At 36.1% G+C, this 25584-nt stretch overlaps 1 protein-coding gene across 3 annotated transcripts; it reads right to left on the reverse strand.

The window, feature by feature from the left end:
• Positions 1-1662: 1662 nt before the first annotated feature.
• Positions 1663-22976, reverse strand: LOC129953790 (far upstream element-binding protein 1). Of its 3 annotated transcripts, none has more exons than XM_056067250.1 (9): positions 22740-22976; positions 22265-22622; positions 5034-5317; positions 4607-4957; positions 4303-4476; positions 3814-4232; positions 3437-3743; positions 2993-3373; positions 1663-2075 (listed from the first exon to the last, which is right to left on the reverse strand). In XM_056067250.1, exons 1-8 carry the CDS (start codon positions 22824-22826, stop codon positions 3020-3022), a joined length of 2334 nt encoding a protein of 777 aa, XP_055923225.1. In that variant the 5' UTR covers positions 22827-22976; the 3' UTR covers positions 1663-2075; positions 2993-3019. The 3 variants fall into 3 exon arrangements, with proteins under 3 accessions (XP_055923225.1, XP_055923224.1, XP_055923226.1); XM_056067249.1 differs by lacking the exon at positions 1663-2075 and adding an exon at positions 2410-2708; XM_056067251.1 differs by lacking the exon at positions 1663-2075 and adding an exon at positions 2410-2708 and having other exon boundaries at positions 4303-4473; positions 22740-22975.
• Positions 22977-25584: the final 2608 nt, after the last annotated feature.

Here is a 25584-nt window from a genome sequence, read left to right on the forward strand (position 1 = left end):
CGACGTCTTGGACAAAACGTCACCATGGACAGCTATAACTTTGAGGTAGTTAAGGACTTTGTCTACCTAGGCACCGCTATTACACAGACAACGACACCAGCGCTGAAATCAAACGAAGAATAATTCTTGTAAATCGCCGCTTCTTTGGACTTATAAGCAATTGAAAAGTAAAGTCCTCTCTCGAGCATCTAAAATCAATATCTATAAGACACTCATCATCCCGGTTCTCATTAATGGCGCGAGGCCTGGACCCTGTCAAAGAAAGATAAGAACGTCTTAGGATGCTTCGAGAGAAAAATTCTTCGGTTGATTTTTGGTCCCGTACGCACAGATGGAGAATGGAGGAGAAGATATAACGACGAACTGTACGGGCTGTACAGCGACATTAACCTAGTTAGTAGAATTAAAGTCCAACGGCTTAGATGGCTAGGTCATGTAGAGCGGATGGACATCAACGCTCCAGCCCGGAAGGTCTTCGAATCCAATCCCGAGGGACGGCGCAGTAGAGGAAGACCGCGACTCAGGTAGCGCACCCAGGTGGGAGAGGACCTCAACCAACTTGGCGTGCGAAACTGGAGACAGCTAGCTAGGGACCGAGCTGGCTGGAGACGCTTGTTGGTTGAGGCCCAGGTCCGCCCCGGACTGTAACGCTACCTTAAGTAAGTAAGTAAGTAAGGATTAACCGTAACTGAAAGAGTTAAGGAGCAGAAGCTAAATCCATGCAACACATTAAGAACTGTAAAGCACGGTGTGTGGGCTGAGTTTTCATGAATCGGTGAAGGACCAATAGTTAAAATAGAGCAGCGAATGTGCATTGTTTGTTACTATTTGCTTGAATTGTTATATTTCTTTTATTAATATTGTTCATAATTAAATAAAACATTTTTCAATAAATTATGTTTCAAAAACAATTAAATATAATAATGTGGATTGTTGCCTGTGCCACCTTAATTTAAAAAAATTAATTTTCGCGGGTACTGCCTCTTGCGAGGAATTGACAAATCCTTCAAGAGTAATTCTTGTCATGAAAAAGTGTTTTCTCAAAAACTAGCCGTTCGGATTCGGCATAAAATTGTAGGTCAATTCCATTCCTGACAACAGTACTCGAACACAGGAATGGTTGAGAGTTGTAAGTCACTAGGCCCTGGTTCACAACGGACTGTTGCGCCACCCCATTTGATTTTTTTGAATTAGGCTAAGTATATTTTATTAAAATCGAATATAGAACTTGTTCTTGTTTTGGATATGAAAATTAATCTTAGATACAAAAACAAAATAAAATCAAAACCAAAATAATCACGTTTGTTTATAAATGTACTCATTGTATAATTTAAACCGTTTTCGTTGCGAGCACGATAGTCGATAGTTGTTTGGATATGCCCTTATGAGCAATGTTTTCCAAATTATAATAACTCAATGTTTTCGAAAAACATTTTTGACAAATAAATTGTTTGCAATATATTTCAGCACTACATTTATTATATGCAATACCAAGCATACTGTATGTGTGCAAAATAAATAAATCAGACTGTTAATGAAAACGATTCCCCCTGTCGGCCCACATATTTTATACAATTTTTTGTTTAATCAAAGACCCCAAGCATAAATTAATTTCTTCCCATAATTTCACACAAATTCATCCCATAATTAAATATGGGTGTGTTGTTTAAGATACTTTATTATTTTAAGGAAACAAAATTTATTTTTGAAATTGGTATTCATTTTATAAGAATTATTATTATTGTTTAACAATTTAAATTATATTATTTTATGTTATATAGAAAATGCATTATTTTAATGTAAAATCAAAACATTTTTCTTTCAATTCACATCACTTACATATCATTTTCGAGTTCAGTTCTGTTCTGTATCTGGTCTGGTAGTAAATTGCAGTGCTGAATTTTATTGATGTCTTCCTTCTTTCTTATTGGTGGCAATTTAGAAGTATGTGGTGTGCAGTTTGTTGTTGTTGTTGTTGTAGTTGTTGAGAAAGAGAAGAGAGAGAGAGCGAGCGAGCAATCGATCGAGAGCAAGAGAGAGTATGGATCAAGCACGGCTGTAGCATGGCTGTGTCTCTTTAATATGACAGTGACAGTTATATAATATTAATTTTATTATAAAATTGAATTTTTAATAAAAACCAACGACTACATAATCATGTTAAATATTTATTATAATTTTTTTATAGTTTATGTTTTTTTTGAAAGTTGTTGTATGCTCTATATTATTAATAATAATAATTTCAATATAATTTCTATTTTATTTGATTTATATTTTGTTGCATATTTCTTTGAAACAAATAATTGCAGTTGCACTTTTTTTTTTACTTTTTTAATGTTTTTTGTTTTTTCTTTTGTTTGTTGTTTGTTCAAAGATGGAAATACTTAAAATTAAATTAAATGATTTATATAAGCATAATATTAGTATTTTATTTTGTTGTTGTTTGTTTTATATGAATAAAGGATTGTTGTTTATTTTTTAAGTCTCCTTATATAACTACATTATACTTAGACCAATTGTTGTATTGTTTTTGTTTTGTTTTGCTTTTTGAATTAATTTCTCTAGAACAATGCGTCGAACGAAGGAAGGAAGCTAAGTAAACAATTTTTGTTTGTTTACTTAATTTATTTATCATTATCATTATTATTATTACTATATAAGTATATCTCTTTCTCTCCGTACACATAAAATCATCAAACGTGACACCTCTGTAAGAAATTATTGCATATTGTGGTTGTTGGAAAATTCAAGTAAAATTATTAACTTAAAACTAACGTGAGAGTGAATTGTGATTTATTATAATTTATCGAGATTAGGGGAAGGATAGTAATTCAAAGGTAAAAATGTAAAAATGAACGGTTGAGGTATGTTTATATATATTTTTAGGTTTTGTACAAAGAAAATAGGAAACAAAAATCAAAAGAAATACAAACACAAATCAATAAGAGAAAAAGTAGAATCGAGCTTTGATTGGATTTATATTGAAACTTACCGGCAGCGGCGGGCGAGGTTGGTGTTTTTATTTCTTATCGTTTGGCTTGCTGCTGGGCTTATGCTGTTGCGGCTGCTGTTGTTGTTGCTGCTGGGGGTTGGGGGGACCGCCTGCGCCAGCAGCTTGGGGACCACCAGGCATACCCGGTTGTGGCCCAGCGGGATAACCATAACCTGGATATGCTTGCTGGGGGTAACCGCCTGGTTGACCGGCTGCAGCAGCTGCAGCATAATATTGAGAATACTGTGCATATTGGCTAGGAGTCATACCTTGTGGGTAGCCTCCAGCCGCAGGTTGCTGTGGTGCTGCAGCCGCTGCAGCAGGTTGTGTGGGAGCGCTTACACTTGCACTGGCAGTGGCTTGTCCATTTGATGCGCCACTCTAAATAATTTAATTTAATTTTTTAATAAATGTATTTTTGTTTGCTTTGTTTTTTTAATTTACCTTCATCTGTTTTTCAATGGCTTCGGCTTCTTCCATTTTTCCTATACTTCGGTAATACTCAGCCCACTGAGCGCTGTAGTCGGGCGCCTGTGCTTGGCCAGCTTGCTGTTGTTGTTGCTGCTGTTGCTGTGCATGCTGTTGTTGCTGTTGCTGCTGCACTTGCTGTTGTTGCTGGGGCTGGACTTGAGGTTGAGGAGTCATTTGAGGCGTCGCTGCAGGCATTGCGGGGTTGGCGGCTCCTGCCATGACTTGTTTCGCCTTCAATTGTTGTTCAATCATTTCCGCTTCTCTGTGCATTCCCATTGACCTTAAAGACAAACATTATTCTGTCCTTAGTAACTTCCAAGGGAGCAAAAATTCTTCTACTGCCAACTTACTTATAATACTCGATCCATTGCGATGAATAATCAGCCTGTCCTGCCGCACTAGCTTGTGGCATAGCTCCCATTTGTTGCTGCTGTTGTTGTTGCGATTGATCCCAGCCACCTTGTTGGGCATAGCCCGCCCATTGTTGCTGGTAGGCAGCTGCATTTGGATCGCTCTGCATGCCACCGTTGTTGTTGTAATTGTTTTGATGATTGGGCGCGTTGCCAATGGGCTTGCGGGACAGGACAACCAAATCAATGTTTATTTTCTCGGAAATCATTTGTCGGGCGTGTTCAATCTGTTCGGGTGTACCCTTTGCCTTGAACATTTTCTCTGAGGGTGGATTCACGGCACTGCGATCCATTTCACAGTAGGCGCCAGTCTGTTGGTTAATCAACTTGATTGTTTCACCTCCACGACCAATTACAATCTAAAATATTAAAGAAATAGAACGTCTTAAGCAAGGATTCTCTGATATTGAGAATTTCAAAAAAACATACACCACATTTGGAAGCAGGAACAGAGAATGTAACTTCTTCTCGGGCAGCTTGTTGTGTGTGATTCACACCATAGCCGTATCCATAGTTGGAGTTTGTGTTATCGGCTTGCTGTCCGCCGCCGCCTCCCCCTCCGCCGGCATTATTGTTACGGTTATTGTTCTGTTGACTTCTCTGCTTTAGAAAAATGCAAAATTGGAAGAAGAAAAAGGAGACAAACGAAATCCCCCCAAAAACGAGAGTTAACAAAATAAAACTCCTCAAATTCTTGAACATAACAATTTCAAAATAAGCGTTTTTTCATTACCATCACACTTTCTATCAGTCCTTCGATCATGCGCTTAGCATCTTCGACTTGTTGACGACTTCCTTGAATTATACAACGACGATCGCCAGGTTCATCATTCTTGCCCTGAATGAATTGCAGCTTGCATCCTGTTTCGCCTTGGATTTTCTTGATCATATCTCCACCCTTGCCAATAACAACACCTACAGCTACTTTTGGTACAAAGACTTCCGCTGATTCACCTCCAGAGCCATTCGAGTTATTAAATCCACCTCCACCTGGTCGAACACTGTCTTTGTCTTGGATTAGTTCGAAAACTAACATTTTTGCATGCTCAATCTTTTGAAAATCACCAGAGATCCGTAGGGGTTTCTAAAGTTAACCAAGGAGCAAAGCAATTCTTAGTACAAGTCGAGTTTAGAAAACAAAAAAAAACCTTAAGACTTACAATAACTTCTTGATTAGGACCATCTTGTATGATGACCATTTTTGCTCCTGTTTTTTCTTGCAACATTTTAATGGTCTCACCTCCTTTTCCGATGACCAAACCAACCTTTGCTCCTGGTACCATAATTTCTTGGTATGGAGGATAGCCGGTTGGGCCGGGTGGTGGCATTGTAATAGAAAGAACAATTTCTACTGTGCCAGCACCATGCTGTGTGGCCATTTGCTGAATCATTTCACGCCCCTTGGTAACGGTTTCACGACTTCCACGCACTGTCACGGTACGTTCTGAAAACAAATTAAGAATTGTAGCAAAAAACTTGAAAATCTTACTATATTTTTCTTTAGAATAGAAGCACTTTTATCGAAACCTGTAGGGAGCAACAATAAAAAAAAAACCTTTTCACTATTTGCGAGCAACTTATAAGTGTTACAAAGCTAATTTTGTGTTATTTTTACTACTGGTAAATTTTAGTAAACACTCGAGCATCTTCGGGGTTAAAAACTTCTTTTTTGTTTAAATTTTACTTCACTTTCTTCGAATTTGATAATACTGGTAGAGAAAAAGATTGTTTTTTATGAAATTCGAGCGGTGTATCTATAGTTAAGCTAGGAAAACGAAATTGGTCTTCTTTAAAAGGTGAAAAAGCTTGAGTGGTCGGTTCAAGAAAGTGCGTATACCGTTGAGCAGTATATCTTCCTAAAGTTCATACATTTCTGATGCGATCGACTTCGTAAAACCTTTATGTAATCGAAAACTATGAAACCTTGATAAAACACTTCTGGCTTAGTGTTTAAAAAAATTCCTGCCGAAGAGCGTACAAACCCTGTCGACGATGGAATGTATGCGAGCCATTATTATTGCCATTGTGAACCTTTTGTTGCTCAATCTGGTGTCCCCCAGTTAAGCCACCTTGGCCCTTTTCTGTTCATCCTGTCTATTAACGACGTATCTTCATGTCTACGCTCAAATGAAGTTCTCGTTTTTGCTGAAGACATGAACATTTTTAAGATAATAAAGTCCACCCATGATCGTATCCTTTTACAACCCGAAAGTGATAGTTTCACATCTTGGTGTGGCAAAAATATCCTTGCCGTTAACCGTTTAAAATGCCAGACGATAACTTTTACCAAAAAAACGAATCGGAAGTGTATTTGATTATTGTATGGCACAGCAACAACTCAGTCGCGTCTCCATATTTTAAGATTTAGGCACAAATTTAAAGCACAAATTACATTTAAGAAGGAAGAAGAGAGTAAAATACAGCAGAAATGTTTTGTGTGTCTTGTTTTCGGTTCATGTTGTTTTTGTTATTGAGAATATGGAATGTTTCTGTTGTAGAACTTCCACGCCCTCAATGTTTGCAGAATGACCGCTTGCAATGTTGTGACTGTCCAGGGCTGTCTCCTCAGAATTGTTTAGTTTTTTTGTCCGACTTATGATTCAGGATGCGTTGTCTAAGAAGTACCACAGGTTAGACGGTTCATTTGATTTACCATTGCAGTTAATTTTGTAGATCACATGTGTTTGTTTGTCCTTATCAGGTTTTGTCTTGAGTTTAGTAAAACATTGGTCAAGTGTTTTATTTGATTTGAAAGCAAGGCGAGCCTCTGTCAATTTTTTGGAAATTAATTTTTTGAAGTTGTCGGATAAAGTTTGGACGTAAACCATGGTTTTGTGGTGCTTCTACCGGGTTCATCAATATTTCCTCGTGGAATTTGCATTTTGTGTTTTAAAAGGAGACTTCGAACTATGGTGGAAGGACAACAATTATCACATAAGATTTTGATGACTTTTTTCTCGCTGGTGACGTGGAATCGTACATCACTTAATTTGAAAATGTACACATATTTTGCTATGAACGCAGGTTTTTCTTCAATCTTATTTAAACATTTATCTAAAGCATAGTCCAAAACCAGATCTGCAACAGTCGGAGATAGTGGGTTGCCCAATGGCATCCAAAAATTTGTTTGTAGATAGTTTTCTTTAGAGCCTACGCAGCTGAAGTGAAGCGAATTTTTTCGGCGATCTCCAAGTGCAGAGCAAAATGAAAACAAAAACCACAGCGGAAAAATATTTGTCGAGAGTTCTATCAACTGTCAAAAACATTTGACAAGTTCTGACAGTCAGCTCCTGGTAAACAAAAGTGAAACAGAATTCTATTTATCAACATTTTGTTGAGCAGTTAGTGCATATTATTTTCATTTCTGCAGCTATATTGCTCTAGAGGCTAGCAACGGCTAAATTATTTTTGTGAAGCCTATGCTCCAACTTCCAAATAGCTTGACTGGCTTCGACCAACGAAGCCAGTTTCTTTTTTTCCTCCAAAGAGAAATCGAGTTTTTTTCTTGGGTTAATTTTTGTAGGTTGAAGTTCACTGCTCGTCTTTATCACTTCTTGCATATCACCAATAACATCTTCAACATCCTGAGTTTACGATTCAGAAATGTATTGCTGGAACACATTTTAAATCAAATATAAATCAAAGTCAAAACACCGAAAGTCACGACTAAAATTTTTTTAATACAAAAATTGAAAGTCAAAATTTCGCAAGCAATCAATATGCCGGGAAATTAAATTGAGAACGAAAAGATTGGAGAATTGTACTAAGAAATCTAGTACAGCTATCCACTAAAATGACACATTTCGTCGTTCAGCAGGGTACTGAAAAACACAGCGAAATTTTCGTTTATGATTTCGTCGTGTCATTTTTGTATGGGAATTTTCGTCTCGCATCAGCAGCATACTAGGCTTAAGATAAAAGTCTAGAATCTTAATAAATTTGTTTTGTGCGATCTTTTATTTTTTCTTGGCAATAGTGCTAGCCAGTTGAAAGGGGATGTTAGTGAACAATGAAACTGCATCAAACGAGATTTAAACATCATTTTGACTTAGTTTTACATTTTTTGCTTTTTCAACAAATTCAAACGAATTTTTTATAGAGTAGCTTGAATTTGTTTGCAATTGCAAGAGTACTGAGAGACCTTGACATACACAAATTCCGCTGGCCTGGATAGTATTCCCCCTATTGTTCTGAAGAGGTGTTCTTCATCGCTGGCAAAACCACTGCGTAAGCTTTTCCATCTATCCTATTCTACAGATCTCTTTCTGAGTGGATGGAAAACTGCCTGTCCCTAAAAAAGGCGAATCATCCTCCCCCTCTACCTATCGTCCAATAGCACTCACGTCCCTTCTTTCCAAGGTCATGGAAACGCTGATTAATTATCAGCTTAAGAAATATCATGAAGAACGGAAGTTTCTTAATGACCGGCAGTATGGCTTTCGTAGCACTGGTGATCTCATGGTTTATCTCACCGAACAGTGGAACAAATCTTTACATCGTGTTGGAGAAAATAAGATTATTGCCCTTGATATTTCAAAACATTTGATAGAGTTTGGCACCAAGGTCTCTTATCGAAAATGCGTACTCTTGGTATAGAAGAATCATTTCTTCGTTGGGTTAAAAATTACCTTTCGAACTGTTCAATTCAAGTAGTGTTGGACGGGTTCAAATCTGATAATTACAAAATAAACGCTGGTGTGCCCCAGGGCTCCGTTTTGTCTCCGACACTCTTTTTTATTTTTATAAATGATCTTTTGTCTGAAACTTCTAACCCACTAAATTGTTTCGCTGATGACAGTACCCTCAGCTTTTCATATTCGTTTTTAGATTCTCATCCTTGTCCTTCGTATATGGAACTTCAACGGCAGCGTTAAGCTCATTAAATTCTGATCTCGACAACATTGTACAATGGGGAATCAAAAACCGTGTAGAATTTAATGCTTCGAAAACTCAATGCTGTCTCCTGTCGTTAAAGTGTAACCCACCCCCCATGCTACTATTCATGAGCGGCACTTGCATCCAGGAAACTAATCAACTTTCAGTACTCGGTATGAATATCACAGATCACCTCTTATGGAAGGATCACATATTCTATATTGCAAAAAATGCTGCTAGGTGCTTAGGATTTCTCCGACCGACGGTGCAAGAAATTGTTTACCTCTTCTGATCTGGCTGTAATTTATAAAGCCTTCATTCGTCCAAAACTTGAATGTAACTCGCATATTTGGGCAGGTGCCCCTAAAACAAGTTTAAGTATCTTGGACAAGATCCAAAAAAGAGCTTTGAAAATGATAGGCGATAAAACTATAACCGAAACAATTACGTCAATTGAACACCGCCGGAATGTTTCATTCCTATCGTTGTTCTACCGATATTTTCATAAACAGTGTTCTATCGAATTAGCCAGTTGCATCCCCCCTAAAACAATTCAGCCGTAATACTCGTATTTCTAGGAATGCACATCAGTTTAACATTGAGCTCAATTTCGGACGTACTGTCAAAGTATAGATTCTTTTTTTAACCGAACATCGAGAATGTGGAATGCTTTACCCACCACTGTTTTTCCCTATCATTTTGATATTCAAAACTTTAAGACCAATGTGCATCGGTAAGTCCTCTTTAATGGTAAGTGCTCTTTAATCCTTCCTTATTTTCCTAACGCTCGCACTGTGCTTAAACTTTAAACATGTTAAGGGTTTAATAACCGCTTGAGTGCCTGTTTATTATAAAAAAAGCAAGTTCTATTCTTTGTTATTATATAGCCCTGGGCAAAAGAGTTCAATGATCCCTATATTACGCTTTCTTTGTAAAATTGTCATGTTCGTCCTCATCTTGAATATGTCTCGCAGGTATGGAATCCCTCTATTACGAAATTCATAAAAAACGTATTGAATCAATTCAACATAATAATGATGATCCTTTTGATCTGCCTCCCTATGAACATCGTATTTTGCTTCTTGAAATGCAATCTCTCCATCAAAGGCGTGTTAATAATGACTTAGTATTTTTTCATCAACTCATTAATGGTGAAATTGATACACCCCATTTGCTATCTTGTGTACAATTAAAGTACCGAAGCGGAACCCATCACCTATGTACGTACATTTGATTTTATACATATTGACTTCCATAGAACTAAGTATGGGAAGAATGAAGCTTTAAGTCGAATGAGAATTTTATATAAATTAAATGGATATTTTAACGAATATGATTTGGTATGGGAGGAAGCGGTAAAAACTAACAAATATGGAAGAGCAAGTGGTGGATGTATTTACGGTTTTAAGAAAATTTACAAAGAATTTTTGAATTTTGAAAAGGTACTAGGATATAATATAATTAACTTAAAATTAGAAAACATTTGTAAGCACTATATAATACCAACTTACTTAAATTGCAATCACTGGGAAGATGATTTTAACTCCCTAAGTGACTTAGTCTGTACTATTCAAAATGAGAAATTGCTTTTGATAGGGGATCTAAATGCAAGAATAGGAAGTGAACAAGGCTTCTACAATGAAAATGGATATCATCCTCTACTAACCTTAGCCCCCAAAAGAATATCGAAGGACAATAAGACAGATAGAAAAGGAAGAGAACTGCTTGATTTCGCTGAATCTTTCAACCTAATGGTTCTAAATGGCAGATCTAAAAGTGATGTAAAAGGTGAATTCACTTTTGTAAGAGGAAACTCGTGTTCGGTAATTGATTATTGTTTTGTAGCAGATGATTGGCTTTATGAGGTATCGGATTTTAAGGTTCATGAAAAGTGTTTTTCGGATCATATGCCAATTTCTGTTGTTATGAAAATAAACAACGATAAACAGTCAATATGTCAAGGTTTCACTGAATTAACATTGCCCAGATTAATGTGGCGAAATAATCTCAAAAAAACGTATCAAGATGCATTAGACCTTGAACTTGATTCCATGAAGACAAGAGGCGAAATAGTCTCAATAGAAAGCTTGCAAGATGTAATACGTAAATCAGCACCAAAAATATCCGATAAATCTAGTAGATTTCAACCACAACAGAAATGGTTTGACGCAGAGTGTCTTAGAGCTAGAGAAAAAGTCTTTTCTTTTCTGAAACTATTTAGAAGATATAACACCCCATATTTTAGACAAGAATATGCGAAAGAAAAAAAACGATTTAAGGAGATTTGTTTACACAAGAAAACCCAGTATTTTGAAGAAAAAGTGCACACTATCATTGCAAGCCGAAACACGAAGGAATTTTGGAAAGCAGTTCGATTTGTAAACGGAGCAAAACTCAAAATTGGAATTAGCATTCCTAGCCACGATTTAAAAACTCACTTTCAATCACTTTTGAATGTAGAGTCATCAACGTTACCTTTTCATTACTGTGTTAATTATATCGAGAATCAAGATATGGATCAACCGTTTACATCTACAGAGTTGAAATCAGTATTAAAAGAAATGAAAGAATCTAAGGCACCAGGAGAAGATCTTATACCTCACGAATTTTATAAGTATTGCAGTGATGATTTTGCCAAACATCTGCTAGCGAACCTAAACGATTTGTATGAAAACGACATTGTCCCAACATGCTTTGAATCATCCGTTATTCTTCCAGTTTACAAAAAAAGAAATCAGAACATGGTGGAAAATTACAGAGGGATATCACTGCTTAATACAATTCGTAAGATATTTGGAAGTATGTTGTACAGACGCCTTAGTAATTGGGCAGAAGAACAGCGGATACTTAGTGAACGCCAAGCTGGATTTCGTCAAGGTTACTCCACCGTTGATCAAATTTATACACTTAGCACTATTGTAGACATTTACCGTGAGGAAGGCAAAAATATCTATGCCTACTTCGTTGATTTCAAATCCGCATTTGACACTGTAGATCGAGATTTAATGTTCTATAAACTTTCTGCTCTGGGTCTACCATTTAAAATGTTGAGGACATTAAGAAAAATATACAAAAACTGTTCAGCGAAGGTATGGGATGGAGTCAATATGTCTGAAAGTTTCGCAACACCATCAGGTTTGAGACAAGGATGCATCCTGAGTACACTTCTATTCGCCCTTTTTATTAATGATATTGTTTCTTATATTAATGGAGGGATTGATGTAGGTCGTACTAAAATCAAAGTTTTGATGTACGCTGATGATATAGTGCTGTTAGCAGACACGCCGATAAAACTCCAGATGATGATAACTAAGCTCGAAGAATTTTGTAAACTGTGGAACCTTACAGTAAACAGAGGAAAATCCCAAATAATGATTTTTGGTAGAGGCAAGAGACAGCGAAGTAGAAACTATATCTGGAAATTGGAGAGGGAAGCAGTGGAAGTAGTTGATAATTACAAATACCTGGGAGTAATTCTAACACCACAAAATAGTATTAAAACTCACTTGCTAGAAAAACTGAAAAGTGCAAAAATTGCCATAAACACAACCTGGTTGACTTGTATGAAAAATAAGAGCATAGGACTTCGAGTCAAATATCAAATCTTTGAGGCAACAGCGAGATTAGTTATGTTTTATGCAACGCAAGTTTGGGGATATTTACAATATGAGAGTGTAGAACAGCTTCTCAGGTTCTTTCTTAAAAGAGTACTGCACCTTCCCCGGACGACTCCCACATATATGTTACACATTGAAACAGGGCTCCCACCACTGTTCATCACAACATTGAAACTCCATTTTGATTACGTCCTTAAAGTATTAAACATGCACGAAGCAAGACTTCCTAAAATAGTTGCTATGCACGCTATCGCAAAAAAAGCATCATGCTTTCAGAAATGGAAGGAGCTGGCTGAGAGGACGGGACGTCCATTGAATTTATCGGGATTTAACATACAGGAAATGAAAGTTGAACTTTACAATATACTCCAGAATCTTGATGAAAAACTACATAAAGTCTTTATTGAAGAAGCTCAATCATCAATTTATCGAAGGTACTATTCGAAACTGGAACACGATCTAAGCATGATTAGCTATTTTGGAAGCAATGTCGATGCAGAAAAAATCTCAACCATATTTAAGGTGAGAGGAGAGTTACTGCCATTAAACTACATACCCCACCGGCCGGATTTGCCTATCACATGCTCCTTGTGTAACTTGAAAACCCGTGAAGACATCATGCACTTTATAGGCATCTGTCCCATACTTAAAGAATTAAGAAAACTACACTTGGGAAAAGCTAATTACGAAGAGGATGAAGTTATTGATATACTGAACGGACGTGATTGGACGACTCTTTGCAACTTTGTGAAATCAGCATTAAGATATAGAAACCAAATCTTAAGAGAAGCGTTTTAATTAAATTTTTAACCAAATGAAAAAATGTATTGTAAACCTAGTGCACCTATTTATTAATTTTTATTATTGAAATCATAAACTTGTCAATCTGGCAGACGGCTTTTGCCATGTCTTTAAAGATTTGTAAACCGAATTCAAAAATGTACTTATGATGAAATAAAATCTATTTTCTAATCTAATAAAAATCTAATCTATAAATTAAACGGTTCTAATAAATATGATTTAAAAATCATGAAAATGAAAATAAATATAAACCAGCATAAGTATTCATATATGCGTTTCGCCCTGATGTAGTGGTTGGGCTCATCAGAACTGTTCTTCGATAGATCAAAATTTAAATAAGGTGGGATTAAAATCATTGTTTAGAACCAGTGCTCCACTATCGTAAACGTCTTTATTTTATTTTGTTTGTTCTGTAATAATTCATGTAAAATGTTAATTATGTTTTGTATTTTGTGCGTGGAATTATATTATTTTCTTACTAACAACTAACAATTACACTTATGATGAGCCTCTGATCGTAATTTGAAGCTAACTACCTTCTAAAAATTCTGAAGTGTAAAAAAGGTTCCTCGCCTAATTTAAGAAATCACTTTTTCATGACAAGAATTACTCTTGAAGTCAATAAACAAGATATTCGATACTGAAGTGAATAGAGTCCTTGTATTACTCACGAAAAACCCTTACTCGTCCTTTTATAATATATCTGAATACATCAAAGATCTTTTGTTCTCTGTTAAATGAGACTAAAATCGTATTTCTAACTTGATTACAGATGGCGTTAGAATGTTGTTTTTAATTACGATCAGTTTCTGTGCCGTTCCAATATATTATTAATAATATTTAAACATCATTAATATATTTTAGCTTTTCTTTGTATTTAGTACATTTAATTATAATATACATACTACGTAGGTATCATATCAGTTGTACAAGACTAAAGCCCTAAATTAATACAAAATTATTAAAACTCGATTAAATGCTGACGACGAGTTCACAACAAAACCAAACATTATAGTTATTAGAATTTAACATAACAAAGATATTAATGCTTATTTTTTTCAGAATTGAATGTTTTCGCATTCGGGTTAATCACCCTTCTTTTGATTTCATGTTTTTATTTCGTATTCAATTCTGGTTTTCTTGCTTAAATTGAAATCCGTTTGTTGTGTGATTATTTTTTTCTTCTTTTTTGTTTGTTCGTTTATATTGTTTTTATTTTTACCAAATAAAACCGATAAATAAATAGTAAACAAATGTCTTCAAAGACCCAAGGACAAAAATAAAACAAATTATATATGTGAATTGAGTTCGAAAATAAAAACAGGACCTTTGAGAACCAAATTCCCGTAAATTTAACAAAAATTCAAGTTTACATTTCTGAAATTTTTGAATTTGCTCAGTGTCGGTCGTTAGTTGAAAAACCAGAAAACATTGTTCTGCAAAGGAATCAAGAAAGTAACCCTTTTTTAAATTTTATAAAGTTAATCACTGAGATCTAGGACAGGTTGAGTGCAATTATTAAATTTCGCCTTATGATAGAAGCTTAAGTAACCCTCCTGATATTTCCGACACCTTTATTAGATTTTAGAAACATGAACTGAGTTTGTTGTTTTTTTTTCATAAAGAAGAAACTTTTTAAGAATTAAAAACAAAAATATTTTATGTAAAATGGACAGTTTATGTATGTTTTTCATGAACATGTTCAAAATGAAGCAAACACAAAAAAAATCCCTACACAACGTTTTAGGATTGAGTTCATAGTCCAGTTGCTGAAAAGCCAGTAAGACTGTTTGAAATGAGGAACCTTGTCTTCTGTCAATTCCTACATCCTCTTATTTTATGTAGTGTAGAAAAACAACTTTCAAAAAAAAAAAATTCAAAGGGCAAAGGGAGAAAATAAAATTTAGTAGGTATATTCAAAAGCGGAAAATTTTTATTTTTTGATAAAACCGCCATCCTTGCCCTTTTTGCCATTGCGGCCAATGCAAAAGATGTCATCACAAGAGAACAAAAAAAAAAATAGAAAATAAGAAAAATATACAAAAAAATTGTGCCGTTTTATTTTAGTAAATCATAATATGGATTGTTACGGCTGAAGCATTGTGCCGTATTTCTTCAAAGATGATACAAATTCCAACGTTTGAAAGGAGATTTTTTTTTTTGATTTTCTGAGTATTGCAATGGCTGGTAAAATAGACTGTGGTAAGGCATTCCACTGTGGTAGTACGGCTGAAGAACGAATCTCTGTACTTGACATTAAGACCAAAGACTCATGATCATGAGCATTCGTGGGACTGCGAGTATTACGGTTAAAATGTTAAATTAACCATAAAAAAGGGTGAGACAAGAGATTTTTGGACAATGTTCAAGCGACGTAAATGACCCAATGATGGTATCATCACCAATCAATCTAAATGCTGTCCAAGAGACTTAAGAAAGTTGCAGGAGCACCAGCTTTTAGATAACAGCTAGATTAGAGGGGAAGAAAAACTTCTTGCATCACCTTAGAAAACCCAACATCATGCATCATTTTTGTCGATATCGCGTATGGAATCGTTCTACTAGAGAAGGCTGGTGACACACATACCGAGAATATAGAGATGTTCAGTCTCATTGATGTTCAGTCAAGTGCAATCCATGGATATTGGCAAGGAGGAATATCTCGATACAAGATAGCATTGGGTTTCCGAAGCATTAATTCTTATTAAACTTATCATCCGAAAAAGAGGGATGAGTCTAAAAACGAATATGAAAATATTAGAGTAAGGGTGTATTCATAAACGCAGAAAATATGCGTTAGTACAATCGCATTTCTTTTCTGATGCATTTGTGAACGCACTTCCAATGCAGAAGGTCTGCAGTAAACAAAAAGGTCTGACTTAGTCCGATTTGTATGTAAACAGAGTTCATAAACGTCAGAGATAAATGGCTGCCAAACAAATATTGTTGAACCTTTAAAAACAATAATTTAAATTATTTTTACCATAAAATTAACAAAATATTTATCATTACTGACATTTTTTACGAGTGAGTGCTGCTTCATCCTTCTTGTGGTTTTAAAAACTATTTTAATAACTCCCGCTCTTTCTGCAGCCAAACAAATTCAGCTGCACAATCTGCCCGAATCTGACGACAGTCTGACGTTTATGAACCGTAGGTACTGCAGTTCGACTAGGTTAGTCCGATCGAAAATCTGACTTTATGAATGCAGATAACGCAGTTCTTAATTTGGCTGACGTTTATGAATACACAACCTAATATTGTCAGCTAAACAATATATTGGACATGAGACATTAGAGCTTTGATAACAACGAAAAAGAGTGTTGGAGATAGAACAGAGCCCTGTGGTACACCAGCATTTATTTTGTTAGTTTTCAGACTTGAACCCATCCAATACTACTTGTATTGAACGATACGGAAAGTAATTTAATTACTAATTTGACGAAGGTGGGAAGACCTGAGAAGTAGGACAGATTTAAAAAATTACGCAGTGGTTTTACCAGCTCTGAAGAACACCTCTCAATAGCGGGGATACAATCGGGACCAGCGATATATGTTTGTTGAAATCTCTTTAAAAACTCTTGCCACAGTACTAGTGCAAAAAAAGATTGCTCTGCTCTCATAAAATCACTAACTTGCTCAAGTACAAACGGAGTCGTAACACTTACGGGCAGAGTTGAATTGGCAGCGAACTGCCTAGAAAAGAGATTAGGTTTCTCGAAAGAGCTATTAAATGGAGTGTCATTAATAACGAGCGTAGGTGTTGTAAATGTTATCTGCCATTGAGACACTGCAGTATTTTTTGCCCTAATTTTTGTTCGTGTATAAATTTGGTCCGTGCGTTGAATATGGGCGTTGCAGATCTTAGTGTTTTGCTTAAAATTAAATTAGGGTGTAAACTCATAAACGCATCACCGCAGTAATGATGCCCAAACGTTCAAAAGTCAAACGTTCACTAACGCAAAATAACATTACATTATATCACATACTATTTACCAAACAAATGTAGAGGAGATACACAGCACCTTAAGCGATTAGACTATATAAGGTGATAACAACATAAAACATTAATACCAGACAGCAGTACAGAGGGGAAAGAACAAAAGACAGAAACAACACATGACAACAGCACGCGGTAAGGTTTCAAGATGTTCCCCCATCTATCTACTAACTGCGCTTACTGGGGGGTCATTCCGTAAAACGATAATCGTTCGACGATATCGTTTCGACGATAGTCTCACTTCACGTAAGACGATAATCGTCAAAGTGATATCGTCAAAACGATAGCGTTTGCACGATAGCTAAGTAGGTATCGTATGCTATTAATTTCCATTGACAACTAAGCAAATTGAAGCAAAAAAGTTTCGGTGTAGTTTAGTTTTGTTACAAAATGAAAATAAAAACTGAAAAAAATACAATGAATTCGGTTACGCATTTTTTTATATACAAAACATTAGTAATCTCTCTTAATTGTTGTTAAATAAATAAAACACTTGTAGTTTTGGAATTGCAAAAGAGGATTTTATAATGATTTTATAAACAATAAATTTGCCAGACGGTTGTCGTTCTACATACATAATGTACATATATAAATTCAATATTAAAATTTGTTGTAACTATTGAAACTTTGGGGCGTAGGAACATTGGTATATTCGACAGGCAACGATTTATGTATCGCTCTTGCACAAAGCACTAATCTAAATTAGTTTTGGAAACATTAAATATTTTTGAAGCCAAGTTATGATCCCTGTGGATAAAATGAAGTCTTCACTTCCTTCCCTATGACCAAATTGGGTTTATTACTGCAGCTGATTTACAAAAATATAAGACATTGAACAAACATTTTCATATTATTGTTTTATCTTCGGCGGCAACAAATAAAAACACAAAAAGTGACAATAACAACAAACATCACAAAATAATTGGTATGTTTATTAACAATACGTTTTTTGCAAATTTTCAAAATTTCCCATAGAGAAAAACCAAGTTTAATAACATTTTCAAGTTATTGAACAAGCATTATCTTTCGTTGAGTTCATTTTGACATTTGGAATATACTCAACGAACTTATACTGAAAACGATTAAACGAGACGATAGTGATAAAGTTACGTGAAGCAAATTATTGACGATATCGTTAATGATAATCGTTTTGACGATTACGTTTCGGAAATTACGGAATGACACCCCTGATGATTGATTTCGGTGATCGATGGGAACGGAAGCTTTACCAGCGACTAGGCCACAAGTGCATCACTTCTCACGTCAACTGTTCATTATTGCAACGATGTACAGTGGTGAACACGAAAATAGCAGTAGTTTAAACAAAAATGAAGCAATGGGTTGTTACTCCTCTTAGTTCAGAACTCACTCAATAAAAATGAATGCGGCCAGCTTAACATAAAATATTAAGCAGTAGAAAAAAAGAGAAAACTAAAGCAAACAATTCATTATCATAGAAAAACAGTTACTTTAGCTATTGTAGATCTTATTTCAGGTGCACAATAAAATAGCAGTGGTCTGCAAAAATTTTATATTTTTTGTTTTTAATTTGAAAAATTCTCTCAAAAATCATTATAAAATAAGTGAGTTGTCTTAATTTAATAGTTTTAACCAGGAACTGGCTCTTAAACAATCTGTTTTCTTTTTGTATCAACAAAAGTCGGTTGTGGTAAGCATTGCACCAGCGAACAAGGGAAATCTTATACAGGAATCCAACGAATTTGTTCATGCTAGAAGGATTGTGAGATCAGTCAAACTAGATCCAAAAAAGTCGGCTGTACAATCAGACAAGAGCTGATTTGAAAGTGAGTGATATGACCTTTCGAAGAAGACTACTGCAAGCCATGTAACCCCTGTGAAGGTTTGGACAGGAAGAAAGCCAGACCTTAGTGATCTTCGAATTTTTGGTTGCAAGGTCATGTCACATATCCCAAAAGAGAAAAGATTGAAATGGGATCCGAAATCTCAAGAGCTAATTTTCACCGGCTACTGTGACGAAACAAAAGGATATCGTCTCGTTGACCCAAAGACAAAACAATTGGTCAGAAGTAGAGATGTTGAAAATATAAATGTTCATCACACATCCGAAAAGAAAAATGCCTCAGAAAAATGTTGTATGTGAAAATTTGACGAAAATTATGTTGAAGAAGACAACACGATTATTGTAGACAGTGAGATGATAGTACCCGATGACATTATTGAACCAGCCAGTACAGATGATTAGAAGCAAGAAAGGGACAGTTCACCTAAAAAAGACAGTCATGATCAAGTCGAAATAAACGAACCAGCAGAAGAAGAAAATCCACAGAGGCGATCGAGAAGACCACAAAACGCCAGGACATTTCCGGTTTACATCACTTATTTTAGTGTGACAAATGATCCTGCTGATCCTATCTCCGTTGAAGATGCTCTAAGTGGACCGAATGTTGGAAGACAGCTATGCAAGATGAGTATGACGCAATGCTTGAAAATAATACATGAACGTTGGTAGATCCTCCACCGAATAGAAAAATACTCAACGCAAAATTGGTATTTAAAATTAAACCAGGAGATTAGAAACAAATAAGAAGTTCAAGGCTATGATGGTAGAATGAGGATGTGAACAAGTCGAAGACATTGATTTCGATAAACTTATGCACCTGTGGTAAGAACTAACACAATCAGATTATTATTTGCTCTTTTTCTGTTAGATATGATTTTCACCTCCACCACATGGATGTAAAAAATGCATTTCTACACGGGGACTTAGATGATTTCTACATCAAGCAGCCTGAATCTTTCGTCGTAGAATCTCAGAAAAATATAGTTTGTAAGTTAGATAGAAGATAGAATCCGTTCTTAAGTCTATAGGTTCTTAAGTCTATAGGCAACTGCGTACAGTTCAAAGCGTTTATATCAAGACATCCAGTACAAATATTTGCGGTCTACGTTGATGACCCGCTGACGATACCGATCAAATGAAGCATACCAAGAATAAGCTGATGGCAGTATTCAAGATGAAAGATCCAGGCTAAATTTTATTATGCTTGGGTATGAGGATTACGAGGGATCGAGTTCGAGGAAAACTTTGGGTAGACCAATCCGATTATTTGACTGCATTTATCGAAAAGTTTAAACTGACCGATTGTAATCCAGTGACGACTCCTTTGGATTCTAATCAAAAATTAACTTCAGATATGTCTTCTACTTTTACTCTGAACGTCGAACTTGTCGAGTTGTAGAAGCTGAGTAAGGTCAATTATTCTCGAGAATTTTCTCCAGATGAGTCCTGAAACTAAAGGACGTTCTTATGCCTCTACCTTCCCAAAATCATCATCTATTCCCACATAAACAAGGCATACCAGCCTACGTTTATGTCACCAACTCCCATCCCACCTCCCAAGTAGCTAAATTGCTGTTACCGAATCCCAATCTTTTCCTTACACATCAGAATGATGAATTAACATCAACTAACTCCTCACCCTTTCTCTTTCTCCCCAACCACCTTTCATCTTTATTGGGCTGGATCTAAGGTGTTAAAAAACCCGTGCCGATGGTCAGCCTTGCCGGGGGCCCAATTCAAAAATAGCCCAGTCTCTAACGGAGTATCCGGATACCTGGCGACCTCCGGATTAACTAGCCTTATCTGTACATGCGAATCTCTGTGCAGATGGACCAAAGCCAGAGCCAAAATCAAAAATGGCCCTACCACTACCGACACCAAAACGGCCTCGGGTGCATAACACCAGCACCCCCTTAAATCCCATCAGAAAACAATCCAGCTTCAGTGACGTCGCGAAGGGCAAAGTCGTGGTTGCGGTCATTGACAGGAGCGATGATGATGGCATAATATCGGCTGATCGTTGGCAGTTGGTCAAGGTTAAGCTCTCGGAGCATTTTGAGGGAGCTTCCAGAACCACTTCCTTCCATAAACGATGGGGGTTAGCATCAAGGCCATGTCAAACTCATGGTTTGTGGCGACCAAAGGTCTTGTGACCTATACAAGCTTGCTGTCAGCCGGTTAGGTGAAGTTTGGTCAGGTGCGTAGCTAGAGGTTGTCGCTGTTGGAGACATTCCTAGCAGACCTAGAGCCCGCATCTGGATACCGATCGAACCTGCTGGTATCGAGGACATTCTCGAGATGGTCAAAGTTTGCAACCCGTCCCTTCCGACGCATCCATAAACTATGGCTTCGAATCCATTAAAATTCGAATTTATAAAAAAGATGAGGTTAACGCGCAAAGCGGGCCTCCAAAAACTACCGAAGGTGAACTAGCGGTTGGTGGGCCTGGGACGTGTCGTCTTCTCTCCTAACAGAGGATTTGTTTTTAGTGTAACAATTTTTTTAAATAAACCTGCTAAACTTTTAAATTCTATTTCAAATGTTACTGGTATGTATTTTCAAAAGAAACAAAAATTACTAGTGTCTCTTAGACTGTAGAATGCTAAGGAGAAATTCAGGGTCTTGTATTTTCAAGGACAAGTTTTAAGATCATTGGAACTTGGATGAATGACACTTGGAAAATTACTTTTGACCAACATATTGCTACCTACTTGTAAACCATCCTAACAGCCATTGTTTTACCTTTATGCAAACAGAAGATAAGAGCTTTCAACAAAATGTGAACCATATTTGTTCTTCAAAAGGCCCAACTGTGTAACTAACTCAGCGTGTTCCAAAGTGGGGTTGAAACTATATGTATAATGGCAAAGTCCTCTTATCTTAAAAGTTCCTATGCACGCAGCAAAGTGTTTGTTTTCACCACTGCGTGTCTAGTGCCTATTTTCTGACTTTGCTGAACATTATTGTTTCTGTTTTTGACACTACTTTCATTTCCTGTTTTGTTCGTTTTTGTTTTTGTGTTGAATTTATTCTACAGCGTATGTAAATCAAAAGTGAAAAATAAAAATACAATTAAATTCATTCATCCGCAACTATCAAGAGCAGACAACCCCGCGCCGCAAGCTCTGTCCATCGCTAGAACAAAGACCGGCGCACTTCGAACAATAAACCAACCTAAAGCAATGGGAATGGTTACCCACCTCCAATGTATGCGCAAAGCGCCACTTAAGGGAACTTTGTAGGAAAAAATAGAATAGACACAAATTATAAATTTACCTGATTCCTGCGAGAGTTGGATCTTGCAACCGGATTCGGCTTGAATATGTGAAATGTTGTCACTACTGTTGCGGCCAATGACTAAATGACTGACGAGCGCCTCGGGGATCCTCAGCTGCTCCTCGGTCGTGTTGCCAGCGGTGGCGGCGAGACGAGCCGCAACGGCTGCGGCTTGTGCCAGTGCCTGAGACATGTTTCCGCCCTGTTGTGAGTTGTACGAGTCTGGGCTGGAGAATTTCTTTGCATCCGGTCCAGCGGAGTCGTCGTCGTTCAAGGAGCGCTTATAGCCGCCGCCGCCTTGCAGTTGCTGTGGCTGGGTTTGTTGCTGCTGGCCAGTAGGTTGGATTTTTGCAGCGATCTATCGCAATTCGATAATATATGGAAAAATAGGTATTTAGTTTGTTTCTTTTTTCACAAGAGGGAAAGAAAAAATTGTCGAGGCGGCGATGGAGGTTTTGGAAAATTTATTTGTTACCTGTTTTGCACGTTGAAGGGCGGCAGCAAATGCCTGGGATTGATTTATATTTGATTGTGGCGGGGCTACAGTTGAATAATCACTCATTTTATTTAAAATAAAACGAAAAAAATTAAGAAAATTTTGCAAATTTCTTCGATTGAGAAAAGCACACGCGATGAATTACAAATGGCGACGCGGTAAAGATGGAGAAAAAATCGAAATTGATTTGCTTTGCTGTACTCTGCTCTGTGTGAAAACTTCTTTCGTCCTCGTCGGCTATTTGATATTCTTGTCACTGTCGCACATGTGTAGTTCTTGCTCTTTCAAAAAATATCCCTTTTTGAAAAAAAAAAATGTAATAGATTATAAAGATATTTTTATTTAATGGGGTGTGTTCATTGAATGAGGAATTTTATTGTAAGGTTGGAGCTACATCTTAAATAGATGTTGTTTTCGTATTTAAATTGATTCATTTCTTTATTTTATGATATTGAATGTCCTATAAAAAGCGAACCAACTATAAAAGGTCATTCGTTGGCTTAACTTTTTATCACCGAAATACCAATTTTTACACGAGTTTTTTCGATAAATTTGAGCAAATATATAATAATTATCGCAATTTTAGAGCAAACAAACATTTATCTCTTTTTTAAATTAATTTTGAGAGTTCGGGAATTGTGGATTTCATTGATTTGTTTAGATTTGATTTTTAAATGTATTACAAATTTTAAGAAAATTTAATTGCATATAAGGTAGGTGCTATTTAAATAGAACAAAAGAAACCAAAAAGTGATTTTAGGATCGAAATGCAAACTAACATCGCAACCACCCAAAGTCCTATAAAGTGCCAAGTGGGAGGGGGTTATCTCTCTTTTATAGCACGTTTCCACCAAAATATAAACCGAGATTTAAGGCAAGTGATTTAAAATAAATCATGACGTGTTTCCACCAAAGAAAAGGAGGTTAATTTGACGCTTGGTTAATGTCATAACAACCAAACGTCAAATTATTCTCCTTTCGAAAAGAAAAAAAATATGAAATTTGTATTGATTTTATTGATTGATAATTTAATATTTTTAACTATGAAATGTTTATTTCTTTAAAAAAGAATAGTGTCGGTAATTTAAAACTTTTAGTATCTTGGGTGGGTGCTTCGGACAGGAGAATTGACTTTTATAGAAAAAAAAAACGCCTGCAGTGCTTAATAAACATTTTAGTAGCTAGAAAGAACAAAAGATCAATCCAAAATAAATTTTTAAGAAAGCAGCCTATAAGAAAAGTCTGGATTAAGGTGAGTACAATGTACAACAACCCAGTCCATTGTATTTATTATATTTCCAATTTCACAGGTACGTTTAAGTACTTTTTGGGAAGAGGATGTTATTAAAGAAAATTTCCGTATGTATTGACAGAATTTTGAAGATCTTTGTTCTCATCTTCAGCATTTAAAAAAAAGACACCAATTATAGGAAGTCCATACCTCTTGAGAAGGGGATTGCAATAGCCTTATATGCACTTGGATTCTCTGCAGAGTACAGAAGTGTTGAACACATCTTTAAAAATAAATAAATTGGGTGGCGCGACAGTCCGTTGAGAACCAAGGCCTAGTGACTTACAACTCTCAACCATTCCTGTTTGTGAGTTATGTTGTCAGAAATGGAGGGGGGACCTACAGTTTATATGCCGACTCCGAACGGCTAATTTTAAAAAAGCACTTTTTCGTGACAATAGTTACTCTTGGAGAATTTGTCAATTCCTCGCAAGAGGCAGTACCTATGAAAAGACTTTAGATGGCATATGCAGGGATCGAACCCAAGACCTCTAGCATGACAGTCCAACGCACTAACCATCATGCAACGGGTACCACACATCTTTGGTGTTGAAAAATACACGGTTGTTAAAATTTAAAAAAAAATTTGCAAAGCCTTGTGGAACTCTCACTCTCACCTATATATTTGTCTGCATACCCACTTATCGAAGAAAGAATTAAGGAAAACGTAAATGGATTTGAAAAACTCGGGTTTAGTTTTTTGGAGCAATAGGTTAGCACAAATCTTTGAAAAAAAAACAATATCTAAAGATTAATAACGAATAAATGAATTTTACCATTTCTTAGACGGCTGTCATATAGAGATACACCCTCCTGCTGAAGATTACTACAATTATAAGGGTTGGTACTCGACGGTACTGTTAGCCGTTGTCTATTTAAGGTAAACATTTTATAAAAAAAACCTTCATTTATTCTTATGTGCAATTAATTTAGATATAGATTCCTTTACATAAATGTTGATAGTCCAGGGCGGTGCAACGATTCGCAAATTTTTGAAAATTCTTCCGTAAGAATACAGCATGAGAATCCATTACTGAAGAACATGTCAAGGAACCTTTGCCATGTTAGAGTTCCTGTCGTTCTTATTGGAGATTCGGCAATTAAATTATCCAATGTTCTTATGAAACCATATCTCTTTAGCATTGCCTGAACTCCAGTTGAAAAAATTTCAATTACTATCTTTCAAAGAGAATGCCTTTGGTCATTTAAAGGCTAAGTTTCAGAAAATCGGAAAAGGGCTCGACAATCAAATTGAAAACACCAACCTTATTATCAAATCTTGTTGCGTACTGCACAATTTTTTGAATGCCCATAATGATGAAATTAATAACCATTGGATATAACATTCAAAGGAAATTATTGTGAGGGAACAGATGGAGTTTACTGTTCACATCAACGATACCAACCCAACAGCAGGAACAATTAGAAATGCAATATGTGCCTACTTATGTAAGTAATAAATTTCATTTAATTATTTTCTGTACTTCAACTGTAATTGTCGTGTTCTTCAAAAATTAAATGTCTTTATTTTAA

This window comes from Eupeodes corollae, chromosome 1 (genome assembly GCF_945859685.1).
Source record: "Eupeodes corollae chromosome 1, idEupCoro1.1, whole genome shotgun sequence".
Lineage (NCBI taxonomy): Eukaryota > Metazoa > Arthropoda > Insecta > Diptera > Syrphidae > Eupeodes > Eupeodes corollae.

Bases quoted from the DNA above. Each gene is read 5' to 3' on its own strand.
- LOC129953790 (XM_056067250.1), bottom strand. From the start codon at position 22,826: ATGAGTGATTATTCAACTGTAGCCCCGCCACAATCAAATATAAATCAA. The intron at 4,958-5,033 runs GTAAGTCTTAAG...GGTTAACTTTAG, and splicing joins GTCCTAATCAAGAAGTTATT to AAACCCCTACGGATCTCTGG. The intron at 3,744-3,813 runs GTAAGTTGGCAG...TTTGTCTTTAAG, and splicing joins CAATGGATCGAGTATTATAA to GTCAATGGGAATGCACAGAG.